At 49.4% G+C, this 20,288-nt stretch overlaps 2 protein-coding genes across 2 annotated transcripts in view; one reads left to right on the plus strand and one right to left on the minus strand.

Annotated features, from left to right (window-relative positions):
- Positions 1 to 15,677, plus strand: part of SNF8 (SNF8 subunit of ESCRT-II) — a 460,264-nt gene extending 444,587 nt beyond the window's left edge. The window contains exon 9 of the mRNA XM_069634581.1: positions 15,177 to 15,677. Within this exon, the coding sequence (XP_069490682.1) occupies positions 15,177 to 15,314 (138 nt within the window). The 3' untranslated portion in view covers positions 15,315 to 15,677. The remainder of the gene's footprint in view (positions 1 to 15,176) is intronic.
- The window catches only part of UBE2Z (ubiquitin conjugating enzyme E2 Z), a 125,507-nt gene continuing 120,689 nt past the window's right edge, over positions 15,471 to 20,288 (minus strand). Inside the window, exon 7 of the mRNA XM_069634580.1 lies at positions 15,471 to 17,498. Within this exon, the coding sequence (XP_069490681.1) occupies positions 17,328 to 17,498 (171 nt within the window). The 3' untranslated portion in view covers positions 15,471 to 17,327. The remainder of the gene's footprint in view (positions 17,499 to 20,288) is intronic.

Below are 20,288 nucleotides of genomic sequence, written 5' to 3' on the forward strand. Positions count from 1 at the left end.
CCTGGTTCATCCATTTGGACCAGGGAGATATGCGAGGTATGTATGGATAGGTTAGAGAGCTTTGTACAACTCTCAGAGAAGTCCACGCCCAAAAGGCCTCAGGAGGAGAGTTCCTTTTCCCCCTGTGGCTAAACTTCAAAAAGTCTTTGATCCTTCTCAGGAAGAAGAAGAAATATATATACTTATGACCTCACTGGAGATGAGGTTCCTGTGGACCAATACAATCAGGATGAATGACACTTTGCTGAGGATGTTCATATCGACCCCACAGAGGGGGGTGGGGACAACCCCGACCTGGTTGATCCTCAGCCTTGGCAGTCACCTAATCCAACACAGGAACCTGATGCCTTGTGCATGGATTCCCACCCCCCCCCCCCCGACCACACCCACTCGACAGGCCTCCCCGGTTGACGACCAATGGCGTTCAACACCATATTAAGAAAGGCAGTGGAACATTTCCAGATTGCTACCCAGGAAGGTGTACCAGAGGCTGATTTTGTCAAGGACATCTTAAGAGAAACCACCGGCCAGCCAAGCTATTCCTCTGTTAAACTCGATCAAAAAGCGGTTGGCCCCTTCATTATTGACACCTGCCTTAACTAGAGCAGTAAATCCTAGAGTAGAATATAGAAGAATTGTTGCAACCTTCCCCCTTTACATCAGGGGCCATGCTACTCCAGACTCACTAGTGGTAACTACAACCAGGAAGACAGCGGGGGTTCCCCTATCAACTGGGGAGGCACCCCCGGACAAGGCGTGCAAGAGGCTATACGCTCTAGGGAAAAGGGTCACAGCTGCTGCAGCTTTTTCCACTAGCATCGCAAATAACACGACGTTGTTGGCTAGCTATGCCGACGCACAATGTGCCATGCTACAGGAGGGCCTTCAAGAAGTCCCTGAACCGCTGCGGGCTCGCCTGCTCTCCATGGTAGCAGAAAGCAGACAAGTTAATCAGAATATCCTAAAAAAAATACTTTGACTCGGCAGAGACAGCTGGCAGGTCCTTGGCTCAAGGTACCCTCCTGAAGAGGCACGCATGGTTACGTAACTGGTTTCAAACCAGATACTCAAGCTTCAATAATAAATAAGCCAATGGAGGAGACTAATCTATTTGGAAAGGAAGTAGACGAAGCGCTCAAAACTGCTAAGAAAGAGCATGACACCCTGGATCAGATCACCCAGAGGCCTTCCCCAGGAGGGGGAGCAGATCTATACGTTCCTTTCATGGCCAACGTTTCCCTCAGAACCAATTGGGCTTGGGAAATAATTGGTCCTCTCCCCAAGGAACCAGCAGCTACACCACCCTGTATCCCCCCCAAGAGGTCAACGATGTGGAAAAATAAGGGGCCAGAATTCTACCCCTCGAAACTCCCCCGCCTCAGGCCAAAAATGACTTGCAGATCCAGGTCCCCTCCCATGCCGCCCCGGTCGGGGGGCCGGCTAACATTTCTTCAAGCATGGGAGGGGATAACTATAGACAAGTGGGTACTCAAAACAGTTGCCACGGTACTGTATAGAATTCTGCCAGTCCCTACCCACCCCCCTAATTCAGACCTCCACTTTAAAGACGCCCAATGCCAGAACATCTGCGCATCCTGCTACAAGAAGTCGAGACCCTGCAGGAAAAGGGCACCATACAAGGGTATTTATTCAGTGTACTTCCTTGTACCCAAAAAGGATCTCACCATCCGCCCTGTACTAGATTTGCACCCAGTGAACAAATTTGTCAAACCGCAAAGGTTTCGTATGGTCACTCTGCAGGAGGTCATCCCCCTGCTGCCACAGGGGGATTACATGGCAACATTGGACATGAAACATGCATACTTTCATATTTCAATGTTGCCGGTGCACAGAGAATCCTTCAGATTCACGATACAAGACAAGCACTAGCAGTTCAAGGTACTACCCTTCGGCATAGCCTAAGCACTGAGGGTACTTACAAAGGTACTATTTACAAAAGGTACTGGCAGTGGCAGCAGCACACCTGCGCAGGCTATCCATCTTGGTTTATCCTTACATCAACAACTGGCTCATAACAAGGGACTCTAATGAGACATTCCTGTCAAATACCCAGAAGACAAGCAGTTCCTAGGGACTCTAATTCGAACAAAGGACAGCCTCGTCTTCCCCTCCGAGAGGTTTCAAATCCCTCACTATGTAGCCAGTTTAGAGGTGATGGTACGCAAGGCTATGCGAGTGTTAGGGGATGATGGTGTCCTGCATTTATTTGGTTCGTCACGTGCGTCTGCGTCCAATGCAGGAGTGGCTCAACAGCCAGTGGTGTCAAGCCAGTGGACAATGGGATGATCTAGTGGTTGTCTCGCCAGCCCTCATTCTCTCGCTGTGGTGGTGGTGGTGGAGGAGGGAGAACCTCTTGAAGGGAAAATCCTTCACCGCCCCGGCAGTGGAGGCCACTCACATTACAGACGCATCTCTCACAGGGTGGGGAGCTCACCTGCTTCAACAAACCGTGCACGGAGTTTGGTCGTCGTACATCGCATCCAAACACATAAATCTGTTGGAACTGTTAGCAGTATTCAAAGCACTGAAAGCCTTTTAGACACAACTGCAAGGGAAGGCTGACCCGATCCTCACAGACAGCACCACGGCCATGTACTATCTAAACAAACAGGGGGCACTCACTTTCCAGGGCTGTCCAAACTGTCCCAGAACATATGGAAGTGGTCTCTCAAACACAACATGTTCCAGGGGAACTCAATCTTCTGGCAGACGTACTCAGCAGAGAATTCCCACTACCCATGGAGTACGAATGGCGATTACACAAAGACATAGTCTCCAACCTTTTCACAGAACGAGGCTTCCCAGAGATCGACTTGTTCGCAACTCTGGGGAACGCTCAATGCCAAGACTACGTTTCCAGGTACCCCTGAACTGTTCGAAGGGGAACAGACTCTGGATCATATGGTTAGGGAATTGTTTACGCTCACCCCTTCCCGCCCCCCCCCCCCCCCCCCGCACTCAAGATAGCACACAAGATGCACCAGGAACTAGTCAACATGATATTTGTGGGCCCGCCAACCCTGGTTGGCTCATCTGAGTCAGAGGTCTTTCTCTCTCTCCCCCAGTGAAGCTACCTTGCCTGTAAAATATGCTGTCGCAGTACAAAGGGAGACACTCCGCCCATGCCCGCAAACATTGAATTTAGCAGCCTGGCTCCTGAGGTCATAGGGTTCGGACACCTGCAACTCCCTCAGAGATGCATGGACATATTTAGGGAAGCAAGAAGACCCAACACATGATATTGCCATTCCAGTAAATGGAAACACTTATCTGGTGCAATTCCAAGGGCGTCAATCCCATTGACTGCTCTCCCATGCACATTGCATTGTACCTGACTCACTCATTTGACTCAGGGCTGGTTTTTAATTCCCTTAAGGTTCACTTAGCTGCTCTCTCAGCCTACATTATGTGACAACAGGTGGTGTTGTGGTGGAAGATACCAGTTATTAAGGCTTTCATGGAAGGGGCCAAGAGGATTCATTCCTCTCCCTCCCCCCCGTTTCTAATCCAGCTCCCAGATAGGACCTGAATGTAGCATTAACCAGACTTATGGGGTCTCCATTTAAACCTATGCAAAAAGCAAGTCTCAAAGATCTTACCCATAAAACAGCCTTCCTAGTGGCTATCACTTCTATTAGAAGGGTTAGTGAACTACAGGCCCGCTGAGCTCTGAACTATAACAAAAGGGTCTAGAACTAAGGTGGTTCTGCACACTTGTCCTCGATTTGTGCCTAAATTTATCTAAAAGTTTCATGTGAACCAATCTATAGAACTGCCTACTTTCTTCCAGAACCCTACTTACATGGCTGAAAGAAGCCTACACACATTAGATGTGCGTAGGGCAGTCATGTTTTACCTGGACAGAACTAATCCACAGAGAAAGAAACCAATTTTTCATTTCAGTGGCTACTTGTAGAGAAGGGGATCCTGTCTAAATCAGCAATCTCAAGGTGGATTGTCAAATGCATCAAACTGTTAGACTCTTGCTAAGGGAGAACTGCCCTTCAAGCCTAGAGCACATTCTACTCGGGGCTTCCAAAGCATTCGTTGCAAATGTTCCCCTAGAGTCCAGTTGCAAAGTGGCAACCTGGAGTTCTGTACACACCTTTACAAAACATTATTACCTAGACACTCATTCTACGTCTGATTCTCAGGTGGGACAAGCAGTAGTAAGACATCTTCACTACTGTTCCTTCTCACAAACCACCTCCAACTCAGGGTACTGCTCGCTAGTCTATGCACAGCATGCGATTCTAAACAGATTAACGAGCATCAGATGACATGCATTACTTACAGTAAAAGTATTTCTGATGATTGTATCTGCTTAGGATTCACATGCTGTGCATATAGTCCAACAACCAGTGGTAACTGGAGTACTGCATCTTGTCTTTCGAGAATCGAAAGGTGAGGTTGAAAAGGCTAAACCAAATGAGCGGAGGGCTATGGGAAATCTAACAGAAGAGGAAAGTTTCCAGTTTCTTCTTGAAAAATTGTGTAGAGTCAATGCTTCCAAGAAAGGGGGGGGGGCAGGGCATTCCATGCTAATGGAGCTGCTATATTAAAAGCTCCATTGCAGACATATTAATTTTGTATTGCATGGTTTCTACAAGGTTCATGTTGGATCTCAGGGATCTAGTGCTGTGCTTTTTTACTATAGCTTAAACTAGGTACAAAGGCATATGGCCCGTAAGGCATTTATGCGTAATGAGCAGCCGCCTAAACTGCACTCTAGCCTGAACAGGGTGCCATTGTAGACTGTCTTGCTTCAGACACGTGGTGCCTATGACCAAGGTATTTTATGACCCTCACTGCCCCATTCTGGATAACCTGGAGGCAAAGGAAGTCTGCTCAAGTGATCCCAATTAGGAGGCTACATCCATAATCTAGCTTAGATCCTATGATGGCTCTGGCAAGATGCTCTGTTTTTCTCTGAAATGAATGGGCGCAGCTGACAAATTAAGAAGATGCAACTATGCTATTAACTTGCACTTTCATATTCAGGTGTTTATCAAATATAATGCCTAGTGTCTTTACTTTATTCTTTACCTTAATGTTACAGTTGTCTATGATGAAGTTGATACATTGTTGGATCTGATTCCAGACTTGCAAAATTAGGGCCAATCATGAGTTCCGTTTTAGCACTATTCAGTGCTAGACCAATCATGATCATCTTTGAATTGCTTTATGCTTTGTTAATGTTTATTTCATCATCATGTGATCCTGTGGTGGCAAACACATTGAGTGTTGTCTGCTTAGTTGGCAAATATGATCCCTTCTTGTTCCAACATATGAAAGGTATCAAAGATATTATAGAAACAGAGGGGAGGCATGCTCCCTGGAGGACCCCATACAACAAAAAGTGTAGCTTTCGCCTCTGCAGACTCACTAGCCACTCTCACTTGTCTGCCGCTTAGGAACGTGTAATCCATTGCATGGCCCGAGTTGAAAAATAGGCATTATCTCTTAACCTGTGGACAGAATTGAATGATCCACCAGGTCTATTTTGTGAGAAATTGCATGTGAAAGGCAAGTTTTGGGACCCCTTCCCTCCCCCACACCATTATTGCATTATCCTCCAGGACATATCGCCACAAAATCTGGCAAAGACTTTCAGAATTAGCAGTATTCTCCTTTTGACACAAGATTCCTGGAGGTCTGCTCAATAAGAACCTGAAAAAGTGATTTCCTAGAGGGAAGTCCAACTTAGCCATAAGTAAACAATTGTGATTGCTTATTCAAACATGTTTTTACTACTACAACTGTTTGAAGATCCAACCCATAGACAAAACTATTAAATAGTTAAATGAAGATCCACTGACTGACAGCCTCAGCACCTTGCTTTCCTATTCATGTGTAGTAAACATATGTACACTCCTTTTTCAATCAATTCAAAGCATGAACAAGAACACATTTACCTGTAATTCCATTACTGGTATCACAGATTCACATACAACCACCCTCCTGTCTCCCCATTCAGCCAAACTGATAAACACATGCACATTGTGCTTATGTGTGAAGATAGTCCTCAGGGTAGAGCATAAGCCCTGCCACCAAATTGAATAAGAGAAAATGACCCAACCAAAACTAGGGATAGGTTATGCAATGTGATGCATTTTTTTGTTTTGATTGGCGTTTGAGGATTCACAACACATTTATAAAATTACTATGCTTGGGAACTAGAGTTAAAGGAAATAACTTCCACGCCCTCCAATAAAGGCCCAGAGTCGAGTACACCAACCATCCATACAAGCCATACCAAGTGCCAATGCCAACACCAAAAATCAGTAACTGCATGTAAAACTCTGACGCTTAACAGTCGACATGTGTGTCGGTCAACCTAAATATATGTTCCCTTTATCAAAACTTCTTGTTCATATTTTTTTTATTGAAGATTTGTATAGCACCTATACAGCAAAAAGTGTTTCAAGGTGCCACATGGCAATAAAAAGGGGGGGGGGTCTTTAGGGGGAGCACAGAGGAGAAAATAATGGTCCTACCAGGCCTTGTGACATTTGGATCGTGCAACTGCAGCGGGAAGGGGCCAGACAGGGTGAAGGAATGGGATAGGGTGAAAATAAAGATGAGAAGGGGGGCAGGAGCTGGGCAAGTGTGAAGGGTAGCCCCAGGGGCTGGGTAAAGGGGTAGGGTTCAACTTGTGCAAGGATTGGGGTGGGCCAGACTTGGTAGGCTGGGAAGGGGTACATGGGAAGACTGGTTGAAGGGAGCCTGGCTGCAGTAAGCCTCATAAGGGACACAGGCAACCAGACACAGCAGAGGGTGGAGATTAGTGGGGTAGAGGGAAGGAGGTCTTCAGAAGCTTCTGGAACTTAAGGCGAACCAGCTCAAGTCAGAGAGGGGCTGAGAGGCCATTCCAGACAGAGGCTCCTGCCAAAGAAAGATCTACACTACACCTCCCCCCCCCCCCCCCTCCCCAAGAGAAACATCTGATCTGCACAGTTGACGCTAGAGGGCTGAAGGACTCTAGCGGGGAGGTATTTGGGGAGAGAAAGTTGGATGTAGCAAGGTCCCAGGCCCCAGAAAGCCTTACATATGATGCAGGGGGTATTGAATTTTATCCCTTGAACCTCTGGGAGCCAGTGGATAGCTTGTAGGAGAGGTGCAGCTGGGCTTGAGGCCAAGGATAAGTCTTCTAATCCTATTCTGGATCGGGTGAAGAGGGCAGAGGGAGGAAACCAGCAGATTAAGGAAGGGGATGTTGCAGTAATCCAGCCTGGAGAGAACCAGAGCTCTGGAGACCTTTCGTTTCTGGGGGAACATGAGTAAAAGGGAGAATGCATCAAAGGAGGTGAAGCTGAAAGTGGGCCTTTTTGGCAAGGTCAGCGATATGAGGAGAGCGAGAGGAATCAAAGATAACACCCAGGTTTCTTTGCCTCATGTGAGGGGAGGGGGCCCAAGGAGGGCAGCCAGAGTAGGAGGGAGGATGGGTCTGGAGTCCCAATGAGAAGGATCTCAGTCTTACTGGTGTTAAGGCAGAGATTGTTAGCAGCACACCATGCCTGAACAGTCAGGAATGCAATGGGAAGGATGGAAGCTTAAAGGAGAGGTGCGCGTGTGGCATCAGTGTAACACTGGAAATGAGGAAAGTGGAGATCAAGTGGGCCAGAGGGGCAAGTAAATGTTGAAAAGCCACAGTGAGGATAAAGCCCAGAGGGACACCGCAAGAGTGTGAGATGCACGAAGGGGCTGATTTGAAAGGAAAGAAGTCAACCAATCCATTGCCCTGTCCGTGATGCCAAGGGTATCATGGAGCAGATTTATGAGGGTGGAATGATTGGCCATGTCAAAGGCAGAGGGCAGATCTAGAAAGAGCCTGACAGAGCAAAACAAACCCAAAAAGAAAACTGGATGTTGTGAGTTTCGGTTGTGAAATGGGAGGCCAGAGCTATGCAGAGAGGCTGGGAAGGAAGAGAAGTGGAAACTGCAGTAGGGTTGGCAAGTTCCTTATAGATTTTGAAAAGTTTAGCCATGTTATTTGTGCCCCTGAGATGCGAGCTTGGATATGGGCCGGTTTCTTGGAACGAATGGAGGATCTGTACTGCCTCTGGAGCATGTAGGCCAGTTTGTCAGGGGATGTGCTAGAAGCCAACCACGTCTGTTCTGTGACTCCACTTGTGTTTAAGCAAGGCTAAGTCAGTATCATACCAACTATTACACTTGGAAGCAGGCTTCATGCAGATCCTCACGGCAGGGGCAAGGATGTCAAGGGTGTTGGAGATGGTGAGGTGAAGGTTAGCAAGGGCTGAGTCAGTGAGAGTCATTAGCAGGAGTGGGGAGATATGAAGGAGGTTGCAAAAGCAGCTACTGATACTCACTTCACCTGTCAAATGATGGAGGAGATTGGCAGTGTGGGCAGAGGCTTAGCCAGGGAGCCCAGGTGGGAGGATAGGAGAGCATGGTTGGACCAGGAGGGAGGGGTGAGCGGTCAGCTGAGATTAACACATCCAAGGTGTGCCTGGCTGAGTGGGTTGGACCAGAGGGAAGCATTGTGAGGGAAAGGAGTCAGAGGTTGTGGAAGAGTAAAGTGGCTGCATCAGGAGAGTCAACATGAATATTGAAGACTCCAAGGAGGAGAAATGTAGAGGTCAGCCCACTCAGACGCAAGGGTGGCCCAGGGGTCCTGTAGGTGGTGGCGAGAGGGCAGGAGAGGCGCAAAACTTGCAGACAAGATAATCCAAGGAAAAGTAGTTTTGCTAATTTTTTACACCTGGTTGAGTATCTGCCAAGCAAATGCTTATCGCCAGTTGCTAAGGCCAATTTGTTCAAACAATGACTTCCGTTTCAGGCTTGGGCATTACAGGAGCAAACCTGTGGAAAATAGTATTGTGTTGCAGATCAAGAAAGCCCCTTCTTGCCAGGATTACAAACAAAAGAGGGGCATGTCAGGTGTGTAGTACTTGCAGTAAGAAATACAGGAACGGCTCTAGACAACCGTGTGGTGTGCACACAAGTCACATTTCAAGCCAGCAGGTTGACTCAGACATTTAGTTGAAAAAAATGTATTTCACTGCTAGGTTTTAAAAATCTCCCATTCCATGTTTACACACAGTATAACCTCAAAATGGTGGAACCATGTACTATTAAAGTCATGTACTCTTTCCTCCATACTGTATGGGCGTCCCTTCCAGGGGGCAGAACCTTTTTCACCAGAAAAAAAACCTTTAAATTTAGAGGCAAGGCCCAGGGAGCATGCGCTGCCTTGACTCTGCCCTCCAGCACCACACCTCAGTCCCCATTTCCACAGGAACATGCCAAATTCACCAGCGCTCCTGGGTTTGGCTTTGGACATGTAATCCCCCCGCCCCCACAACGCCCTCTGCCTACGTTGCCTTGGCTCAGACCACGGTTGGCAATCATGTTCAGCATGTGACTCGCTGTCCACGAAGGTGCTGAAGAACAGACTAGCCAGGTGGAGGGAGCTCTTCCAGAACTTGAAGCATCGAACCAGGCCCATGGTAGGGTTGATATTTTCCAGCACACCCCGCAAGGGAGACTCCTTCCCAGGGACTCTCCCACGCGGGAGGGACCGGCCAGGTCCTTCTACGGGCACCAAGGCTGCTACAGCTACCAGCCTTCGGGTCAAGGGATCCTCCCGGGCGCAGTGTTGAGGGACTGAAGGTTCTTTTACAGGGTCTACACCTGAGAGGCTCTGCCCTTTTACCGGCACCATTGCAGAGGGGCTACACCCTAATACCAGCAATACATCCAAGGGGCTACGCCCTAATACCAGAAATAAGTCAAGCGGGGGTGCCTAAACACAGCTCTACTGATCCCTGGGTCAAGGGTGTCACACCTACCGGGCCGAGGCCAAAGGAGCAGAGTAGGCCTCATGATCCACACACAAGAGTCTTGGACTAGGCTGGGCCAAGCACCACGGGCAGCTCAACAAAATTGCGGCCACGCCAGAAAGGCACCCGTCCGACGCCATTCCAGCAATTCAGCAGAGAATGAGTGTCAAGGTGGGACTGGCCTCAACCAGGTACGTGGCCTACAGTCTACCCCTCTTTTGCACATGGCAGCATTCCTCCATATGGACAGGGTATGCAGCGGCTCCAGCAGCAACCCTCCCCCCCGCCCCCCCCCACTCCCCACTCCACTACCCTGTCGGCACCCCCTGCCACCTCCGACTAGTGAGTAGGTGCTCTTTGAGAAGTTCCTCGGCGGCCTCATGAGGTCTCCTCAGATGGGGGTTATCATCAAAGACACCATCAGGGAAGTCATCCCTGCCATGCTATCGGTCCCCCAGGCCCCGGTGCAGCCGCTTTCTCCGGCTCCACAGCCAACTGCGCAACCTCTGCCGCCTCCAGCCACAGTCCCTGTACCCCAGCATCCGGCGCCATCTACTACTCCTCCACAGGACCCTCCAGATCCACAGGAGGATCCGGACACGCCATCTCAGCCAGGGCCTTCCACGAACATCTTGCTGGCCTGGCGGAGTACCTGGCCCTCCCCCAACCGGAGGTCGAACAACCAGCAGAGTGGGTTCTGGCTGAAGTCCTCACACGACGCCCCTCTGCCAACACAGGGATTCCACTGCAAACAGATGGTCTCCCTGGCCAAGAAGAGTTAGCTCAAGCCCCACTCAGCCCAGCCGGTCAATCGACGCCAAGTACAGGCAGATGGAGGGGGAGGGGGAGGGGGTGGGGGTGGGGGGAATACTCTTGCTCTCGACCCATCATCAGCCACACTCCTCAGTGATCGCTGCGGCATCACTATACTCCAAGCCTCAGTCGTCCTCAGCCGCCGCCTCCTCTGCAGCACTGCTAGGCAAGGAGCAGAAGATCTTGGAGGCGTACGGCAAGAAAATCTACTCCAACGCATCTTTGCACCTTCGTCAGGCCAACGCAGATGCCATGCTGGCTGCCGCCAACCAAAGGTTATGGCGGGGAAATTGCGGACTTCCTCCCGGAACTCCCCACCCAGTGCCAATCACGCTTTAAGGTGGGGCTAGCTGAAGCCAAGCTGGTGGCACATGACCTCATGGAATCCACAGTGACTCATATCAATACCTCAGGCCGTGCCATCTGCATTGACACGAACATGAGAAGAACAGTCTTGCTCTGGGCAATAAAATTCAACCCGGATGTCCATGAGTGCATTCTAGATCTACCCTTTTGGGGGGCTGGGGTACCTCTTCCACTCCTCTACGGACGAAGAGCGGGACAAAAAGAAAAACAGCTCACAAACGGCAAAGTCTCCATCCATTCTTACAAAGACCACACCCAAAGTGTACACCCAATCTCAGCAGTGCTCGGAAAAGGGTCTGACATATGGAGGCTTCCGCAGCTTCCAGGAACGCAGAACCAGACAGCCGGACCACTCTCCGTCTCAGAACTGGCGCAAACAAAGGGGGGGGGGGGGGGGGCTTTTTCCAGTCCCCCTCCTCAGCATTAGCCTCTGAGGGAAAGCAGGCATGACACACCCCTTTGGGTCCAAGTGTCTCCGGTGGGGGCAGGCTTGATCTTCATGCACATTTCTGGCACCAGAATTTTGCAGACCCCTAGATCCTCTTCGTAGTATCCATGGGGTACCACCTTCCTATCCCAGCCTCTCGCCTCTCCTCACCTCCACTCCACTCCACTCCACTCCCACAGGTTGGACAGCAACTCTTTTGACAGAGAACCGATCGCTCGTAGAGAGCCAGGCAGTGGAGGAAGTTCCAGCCTCCCAGCGAGGCGTTGGCTTTTACTCCAGGATTTTCACTATTCAGAAGCAGGCGGGCCTGAGAGTTGTGCTGGACTTTTCCACCCTCGACCTCTCCCTACCCCTGCGAAAATTCAAGATGATTACGCCAGCTTTTATAGCGGAGACATTGGACAAGGGAGACTGGATGTGCTCCCTGGACCTGAAGGACGAGTACCTGCACGTCCCGATTTGGCAGCCCCATCGTCCTTTCCTACAGTTCAGGATCATGGACTACCATTTTCAATACAAAGTCCTTCCATTTGGCCTCAACTCGGCCCCCAGGGTCTTTACCAGACTCAGAGCGCAGGGCCTCCACATCTACCCATCCCTCGATGACTGGCTCGTCAGGGCTACATCTCCAGAAGCGTTTCGCCACTCTATGCCCTTATGAACACACTGCATGATCTGGGCTACTCACTCAACTTCAAGAAGTCACAGCTGCAGCCTACGCAGACTGACATTCCTGGGACTCATTTGGGACACGTGCTCCAAGAAGGTCTTCCCATCGGAGGACATAATCTCGGCCATCAAGAGGGCCACTGCCCACTTCCTTAGCAGAGAGGTGACCTCAGCATGGTGGTACCAACATCTACTGGCAGTGGTCCCATTAGCTGTGCCGCACACGAGACTGAGGATGAGAAGGATTCAGCTGCACTTTGCGGCCTCATGGAATCAGGAGCAGGGCTCGCAATCTGAGTTAATCAACGTTCCTCCATCTCTCCACCCGGACCTAACATGGTGGTCCATGGACTGCAACCTACAAACGGGCAAGCCCTTTCGGCCGCCCTCTCCGCAGGCCACCATCGCCACAGACTCCTCACTCAAGGGCTGGGGAGCCACCCTGGACAATCTCTGGGTCCACGGCACCTGGCCTCGACAGGAAGAGAAATACCACATCAATTGGTTGGAGCTGAACACCATCTGGCTAGCACTCCAAGCATTCCTACCACCTCAAGGGCAAGGTTGTCCTCATCCAGACAGACAACTCGACCAGCATGTACTACGTCAACAAGCAGTGAGGCACCAGATCTTCTCTGTGCAGACTGGCGATCAGCATGTGGGAATGGACAATGGAAAACAACATTTACCTCTCGGCAGTCCACCTCCCTGGGGAATCCAACCTGGAAGCGGACAGGCTCAGCAGGCTGGGAGCGGACAATTACGAGCGACAGCTAAACAACCTAGTTATTCAAGAGATCTTCAACAGGTGGGGTCACCCCTACGTGGATCTCTGCCACCTGGCACAACAAGATGTGTCCCCATTTTGCATCCTGGCAAGGTCAGGGCCCCGGCTCGCTGGGCGACGCATTTCACATCCAGTGAACCGGCATGAAAGCCTACGCCTTTCCGGCCACTCCTCTGATCCAAAGGGTAATTTGCAAGATCAAGGAGTCTCGCCGACTCCTCATTCTGATAGCTCCATGGTGGCCGGCAGGCCATGGTTTTCAGAGCTACTCAGCCTCTCGGAGGTGCCGCCGGTACACCTTCCGACAGGCCCAGCACATCTTCTGGCACAGCAGGGGGGCAGAGTCATCCACCCGGCACCAGAGAAATTAGCCCTCACAGTGTGGTACCTGAGCAGGTAACGCTTTGGCACCTTAGCCTCTCACAGGTCAATCTGGAGATCATACAGGGCGCCAGGAGCAAAGCCACCAGGGCCCAATACAAAAGCAAATGGACCAGATTCTGCAACTGGGCAGACTCCAAAGTGCTAGCCAAGGGGTCAATTCCCTTGGATGGCGTGCTCTCATTTTTGGCGCACCTCGCACATTCAGGCGTACAGGTGGACACCTGCCGCACATACCTTGCAGCCATTGGGGGCTTACAAGAACTCTGAAGGAAGGCATTTTTTTCCTCCTCCAAACCTATGGTCAAAAAACATCCAACTGGTCTTGCTAGGCTCTACCCCGCCCGTCAAGAGACTGCACCCGGTGTGGTATCTTAATATAGTCTTGGGCGCACTGGCACACAAACGTTCAAGCCAATGGCGTCTGTGGACATCAGGATGGTCACCATCAAGACTGCCTTACTAGTCTGCCTTACTTGGGCTCGTAGAGTCAGCGAGATCCAGGCGTGGGTCGCCTGAGCCATATCCAACCTTTCACAAGGTAGTCATGCGGACGCACCCCGCATTTCTGCCGAAGGTTCCATCTGCTTTCCACCTTAACGAGGAAAGAGTGCTGCACTGCCTGGATGTCAGCCGTGCTCTGAAATTCTACTTGGACAGGACCAAGGATTCTGCAAGTCGGACACCCAGTTTGTCACTTTTGGAGGCTCAAGACCAGGCTATCAGGCCTCAATATTCCGCTGGATGGTCTCTGCCATCAAAGAAGCGTACGAGGGCCAGCACAAGCTGCTTCCGGCCAACATGCATTCCCACGCAGTCAGAGCCAAGGCAACGGCCATCGCATTCCATCACCATGTCCCTTGGCAAGTCATAAGCAGGGCGGCCACTTGGGACTTCAGCGTTCTGCAAGCATTACTGTTTGGATGCCGGCTCTAGATCTGATGTGGCTTTCAGGCAGGCGGCTCTCAGGAACCTATTTGCTTAAGGAGGGTCTCCTCTCCACCCTGGGGCTACAATCAGTTGCAATCGCCCATACAGTATGGAGGAAAGGGGACGGGACGTAAGAGTAATTATAAGTTACTCACTAGTGACTAACATACTCTTAGTCCATAGTCCCCCTTCCCTCCGTACGTCCCACCAACCTCCTCCCTAATAATACTGGTGTCGCTAGCCAATGTTAAATCTATTGTCGACGCGTCAATGGGGACTGAGGAGTGGTGCGGGAGGGTGGAGTCAGGGCAGTGCATGCTCCCGGGCCACGCCCCTTAATTTAAAGGGGAAGGTTTTTTCTGGTGAAAAAGGTTCCATCTCCCGTCCCTTGGAAGGGACGCCCATACAGTATGGCGGAAAGGGGACTATGGACTAAGAGTACGTTAGTCACTGCGGTGAGTGACTTATAATTTTTTAATTATTAGTGGCTGTAGATCAGAATTCAGTTTTTCTACTCAATAGGCCAAATAAGGTTGCAGTGTATGTATGGGGGCATGTTAACATGTGCACCATGACACACTGCCCATGAGTGTACGGCACCAGTATATTTCCACTGCCCCCCAACCCTCCTCGTGCTCTTAGAAATGCTGAGTTCCTGGTTTGCTCTGCAAGCTTCACTGTCCAGAGCATTTGCTTTGGAGCAAGTCCGGATGCAGGAGCTTAAACGCAGTGTCTGAATTATGATGCTCATGTTTGAGGGAGAGCTGGAAAGCAGAGTGGGTGGTCTGTAGTGTTTTTCTTTGCAAGATGCTAGCATTTAATTCTGCAAATCAACTCATATGGAATAATAACCAATTTCAAGAACTATTAACATTTGCCCTTGGTCTTCACGTCACTTTGCTTGCCCTAATGTCCTGCGGTCAATTAAACTGCCAATGTTCTGTTCCCTCAACAGGAACACTTACTAAAGGAAGGCCTGGCTTGGCTGGATCTGCAGGCCCCTGGAGGATCCCACTATTGGTTTCCAGCACTCTTTGCAGACCTCTACAGTCAGGAAATCACTCCGGAGGAAGCAAGTGAAGCCATTCCATGACCAGGTGCAGAGCTGCTCATACCACAACCTCCCATTTACCAGTAATTGAACTGCACATCAATCTGTTCTCATTTGCTACCAGTTATGCAAGATGGCCACCAAAGACTTCAAGTGGCTCGATGATGGCAGAACAAACTGTACAAGACAAAATAGATCTTCATTTATGTACAATTTATTATCATGGTTTTTTTCATTGTGACTTTGTACATGGTATTTCTTGCCTCCAACAAGGAAGTTTGTCACCTCCTGAATAAGTTATTACACCATTGCGTCAGCCAGTGATTCCATGGATTGTCACCTTTAGGTGTGTTGAGATGGGGCTAACCCAGCTCAGGCAAATAAAAATGTGTTGCACTGTTTAAAGTGCATGGCTGTCTCAATGGAAAGTGCATAGTTTTTACAACTTTAAAAGGGATTGCAAGGCTGTCTCGTTGAAAAAGAATGTATTTAAACTAGAGAAGACAGCCATGTAAGGACAGCCCCTCTGCTTGCTGATGTGGAGCAGCCATGATGCATTGAAGTTCTTGTGGGTGGCTGCAGCTCTGCTGGCACCACTTTCCACCCATTAAGATGGCTAGTCAATTTTGCTGGGTTGTGTTGGAGGCTCCTTGGTGAATATTACAAGGGGACAGAAATTGCGAATGCAAGGTCTCCTTTTAAAAATATCAATTCACACCAAACTAAAGTGGCAGTCCCATCTCATTTACACAGGGTACGTTGTGAAAGGAATTTAAGATGCTATGGCTTAATCAGAATGGTTGTTAGCGCACGTTCTCTGCGGGAAAGGCAATGCATAGTTAACAGTATTTAAGCATGTATAAATCAAGACTATACCAACCTAGTCCGAGCCTTATTCTTGCCCATATACAACTAGTGCAGGTTGCAGTGAGGCCTAAAAAATGTACCCATGGAGTTAATGGACAGGGGGGCGTGGCCGCTTATAAGATTAGCCTCTTGCCTTTCATCTAAAAAACACTTGTATTTTGGCCAATTCAGTGAGGCATTCCCATCCGGAAACATCAAGACAGACGTGGGTTACATTAAAACACTACAGGCAATAAACTCCCTTAACACTTGCAAGTTAAAAAAAGAAAATGTAAAAAGGAGCAAGTCCTGATTAATCAACAAAACAGCTGGTTTCAGGAAAAGTTGGAGTATTCTTCGCTTCACTCAGGTGCTGAAGGCTGCTTGTGTTTGAAGACAGGCATGACTGCAGTCAGGCCCGCAGTGCCATCGTGATTGTTGCATGTGGAAAACGGCTTGAACCGCTTCAAACGGGCCTAGTTCAGTACACCTACCAGAAGCCATCTTCCACTTTCTGGCGGCTACTGAATCCTTAGAGCCATTGTTACAAGATGTTCTAGCTAGAACTATCCCAGGTTTAGTGCAGCAGTTGGATCCAAATCGAAACAAAACGCCAAAATATCCAAACATTGTCTTTTGGAACAAAGGGCTCCTGTTCATACGATAGCTGCAGAAAGGGACATTTTCCAATAACGTTTCTCCAACAGGAGTTTTTATGCTGTGGGGCAACACATAAATAATTGGTTCCCTCCAGACGTTTTACGTACCTCACTAATGGCAAATCTTTGGTCTGGCAAGGGCTCTTAAACATGGTAAACGCCAGTGAAAGAACAACACAGACACCCGACAACTACCACTGCCCCTTCTATTTTTCAACCACCCAAAACGTATTCCCACAGCATCCTACCGTACAGTAGAAAAAGAGGCAAATAGGTCTTTAGCGTTTGATCCCACTAGATCACTCGTCTTAATCCAGAAACTATCAGGATTAGTCACGCTTCAAATGGCAGCTTCATATAAACCTGATGAATCACGGTTACGTCCTGGTCGTCTGGACAGGATCTGCAGAAATGAAACTCCAAAACAGAGCAAACTGCAGGGAGCGTGTTCTTGCCAAAAGCCTAGTCTCATCCACTCGATGATAGTTCGCTGTTCTGAGCGGTTGAGGGGGTAGGCCAGCCCTTCTGTGGGACATGTTCAGTGATAGTTCTACGGCTTGGAGCTCCCTTGTGTGTCAGTCTCTGTCTCAGAGGAGCTACTCTCAGAGTCTATGTCCATGTTCTCTTGCTGGTGTTTCTCCTGAACCTTTTGTCGTATAGCTTGCAAGCGGACCAGTAAGCAGTGGTAATCAAAGTGTCCCCGTTTTTCACCAAAAGGATCCTAACAAGAAAAAAAATGTTAGAAACATTATTGCTGTTCACCTCCACAAATCAACATTTTACCCATTGTTCATCTGGAAAGTTGTGACGAGCTCTCTAAACAGTGGGCATTCGGCAAACCACTTTCCAAAATAACAAAAAAAAGTGATAAAACAACCATGCAGCAAAAGGCACATTCTTAACTATACATGCAGAGTGTCCCCATTAAGCTTAAATTAACAGTCAAAGAATCCAAGTTTAGTGAATGAAACACTTGCATCATTTATCCTCCTGTTGAATATTCTAGTATTTGATTTTTCGTTCTTATTTGGTTAACTAGTAACCTTTAACATAAGAAAGATACAAATTTCAAGGTAATGATTGATATAAAAGTTTAAAAATAGAAAATACCACAAACTACAAAAAGAGAAGACCAGAAATAAATGTGTAAAATACCAAACCATTAAAAGTTAAAACTTAGTTAAACTACATATCACATTGATCATATTACCCTTTCACCCATGTCTAAAATTTCTTTTAAGAAATGAATTGCGGCAACCATCCATTTATTATGACCACAAGAGTTCATGATAAACTGCCATACTCTTCCAGTGTGAACCTGGACATTGGGTTGGATAAAATATCTAAAGTATGACATTCGCCTCATCTACAATGCAGCAATATGTGGCGTCTCGCCTCTTCGGGCATAGAGCAGAAGCAACATACTCCTGTCTCTCTGAACTTTATTCCAGGCACCCAGAATTTAATGTGTGTGGATCAAATTCAGTCTTAGCCTCATCACCCTTGACCGTCATGATTTACTAGGAACAAGTTACTTACCTGTAACTGTTGTTCTCCAGCATGGGTCTGGCATGGATTCACATGCTCATGAATATTCCCCGTCATGCCGGGAATCCTCGGTAAAGAAAAAATCAGTATCAGTTTCGTTTCTATCTGTCTTTCTTAGTAGTAACCAATCACTGATCTCTGGGTCATACTGCCCCCAGCCAATGACTGCCCTCTCCCCAAGCCCCTCCCCTGGCAGCCATCCTCAGATTTGGTAGCACGTAAAGTGGCAGTAGGACCCAGTGAAGAGCTGCAGAGGGGAAGGAGGGAGGGTTCGCATGTGAATCCATGCCAGACCCATGCTGGAGAACAACAGTTACAGGTAAGCAACTTGTTCCTTCTCCAGCATGGGGTCTGGCATGGATTCACATGCTCATGAATATAAGAATACATAGCAGTATAAACATGCACAACCACGGGAGGTGGCAACAACAACTCAACATTAAGCATCTCTTACCTCCTCACCAGGCTCACCTTAAGCGAACAGGTTGCGCAGCACTGCTTGGCCGACCCTGACTCCTCCCTGGAGTCCCGATCGACGCAGTAGAATCTTGTGAAGGTGTGCGTCGACCTCCACGTAGCCACCCTGCAGATGTCCAGCAGGGGCACACCAGACAGGAACGCTGTGGTAGCAGCGATCGCTCTGGTCGAATGGGCTCTGACGGCTGGGCAGCGGTCGGTTTGCCAACCGGTGACAGTGCATGATGCAGCCGGAGAGCCATCTGGAAATGGAAGCCTTCGAGAGAGCCTTCCCTTGATTCACAGGTCCAAAGTTCACAAACAGCTGTGATGTCTTCCGAAAACTTTGTGCGGTCTACGTAGAACTTCAGCGCTCTAGCCACATCCAGCGAGTGCAAAGTCCTCTCGGCAGGAGACGAAGGCGACTCGTCGTGCGGAGGTGATGGCCACGAGAAATGCTGTCTTCCACGACGCTGAATGCATAGGCTCGAATGGGCCCCCCCCCCCCCCCATGAGCCTGGTCAGCACCACGTTGAGCTCCCACGCCGGGGCAGGGGCCTTCACCGGCAGGAACGATCAGAATAGTCCCTTCATAAATTCCTTCACCAGGTGATGAGACCACAAGGACGCCCGTCCTGTAGTTCTGGTGTATCAGGAGATGGCGTGAGCCAGTCCAGCTTTGGCCAGCGACAGTAGGTATGGCAATACTTGAGGGGCCGTAATCCGCAGAGGGTTAATCTTCTGTGCACGGCACCAGACAGAGAACCTCTTCCACTTATGTCCATAGCATTTGAGAGTTGAGGACGCCCTGGCTTTTGCAAGAACCTCTCTGCAGTCAGCCAGGATATCTTATCCTCCAAACTCTAGTGCTGCAGGAGCCAAGCCTGCAAGTTCAGCGACTCCGGGTCGTGATGAAGAATGGCGCCTCCTTATCTGGAGAGAAGATCCGCGTCCGTCGCCAGCTTGATAGGTGGGGACGCTGACAAGTCCAGAAGGTCCGGGAACCAGATCTGTCTCGGCCACGCCGGTGCGACGAGGATCATCCTGCACCTGGACCTCTTGAGCTGGTTGATGAGACGGAGCAGCAACAGCAACGGAGGGAACGCGTACAGGAACAGGCCGTCCCAAGGGAAAGCGAAAGCATCGCCCATGCTCCTCGGCTGTGTGAACCTACTGGCGAACCTCTGGCACTTGGAGTTCGTCGCCATCGCGAACAGGTCGATCTGGGGTTTGCCCCATCGTTGAAAGAGCCGATACACCTGGTCCTGGCGTAGTTCCCACTCGTGGCACGAGCGCAGCTACCTGCTGAGTGTGTCGGCAATGGTGTTTTTTTATTCCTGCCAGGTGGAAGGGAACCAGAAACATCCCCTGGGCGATGGCCCAGTGCCACAGATCCTGGGCCTTCTTGGATAGGGATGGGATCTGGTGTCTCCCTGCTTCCGGATGTAGAACATGGTGGTGTTGTCGGTGAAGATCCTCACCACTTTGTCCTTGAGGGATGGAAGGA

This window comes from Ambystoma mexicanum, chromosome 13, assembly GCF_040938575.1.
Source record: "Ambystoma mexicanum isolate Mex_15411 chromosome 13, UKY_AmexF1_1, whole genome shotgun sequence".
Taxonomy (NCBI): domain Eukaryota; kingdom Metazoa; phylum Chordata; class Amphibia; order Caudata; family Ambystomatidae; genus Ambystoma; species Ambystoma mexicanum.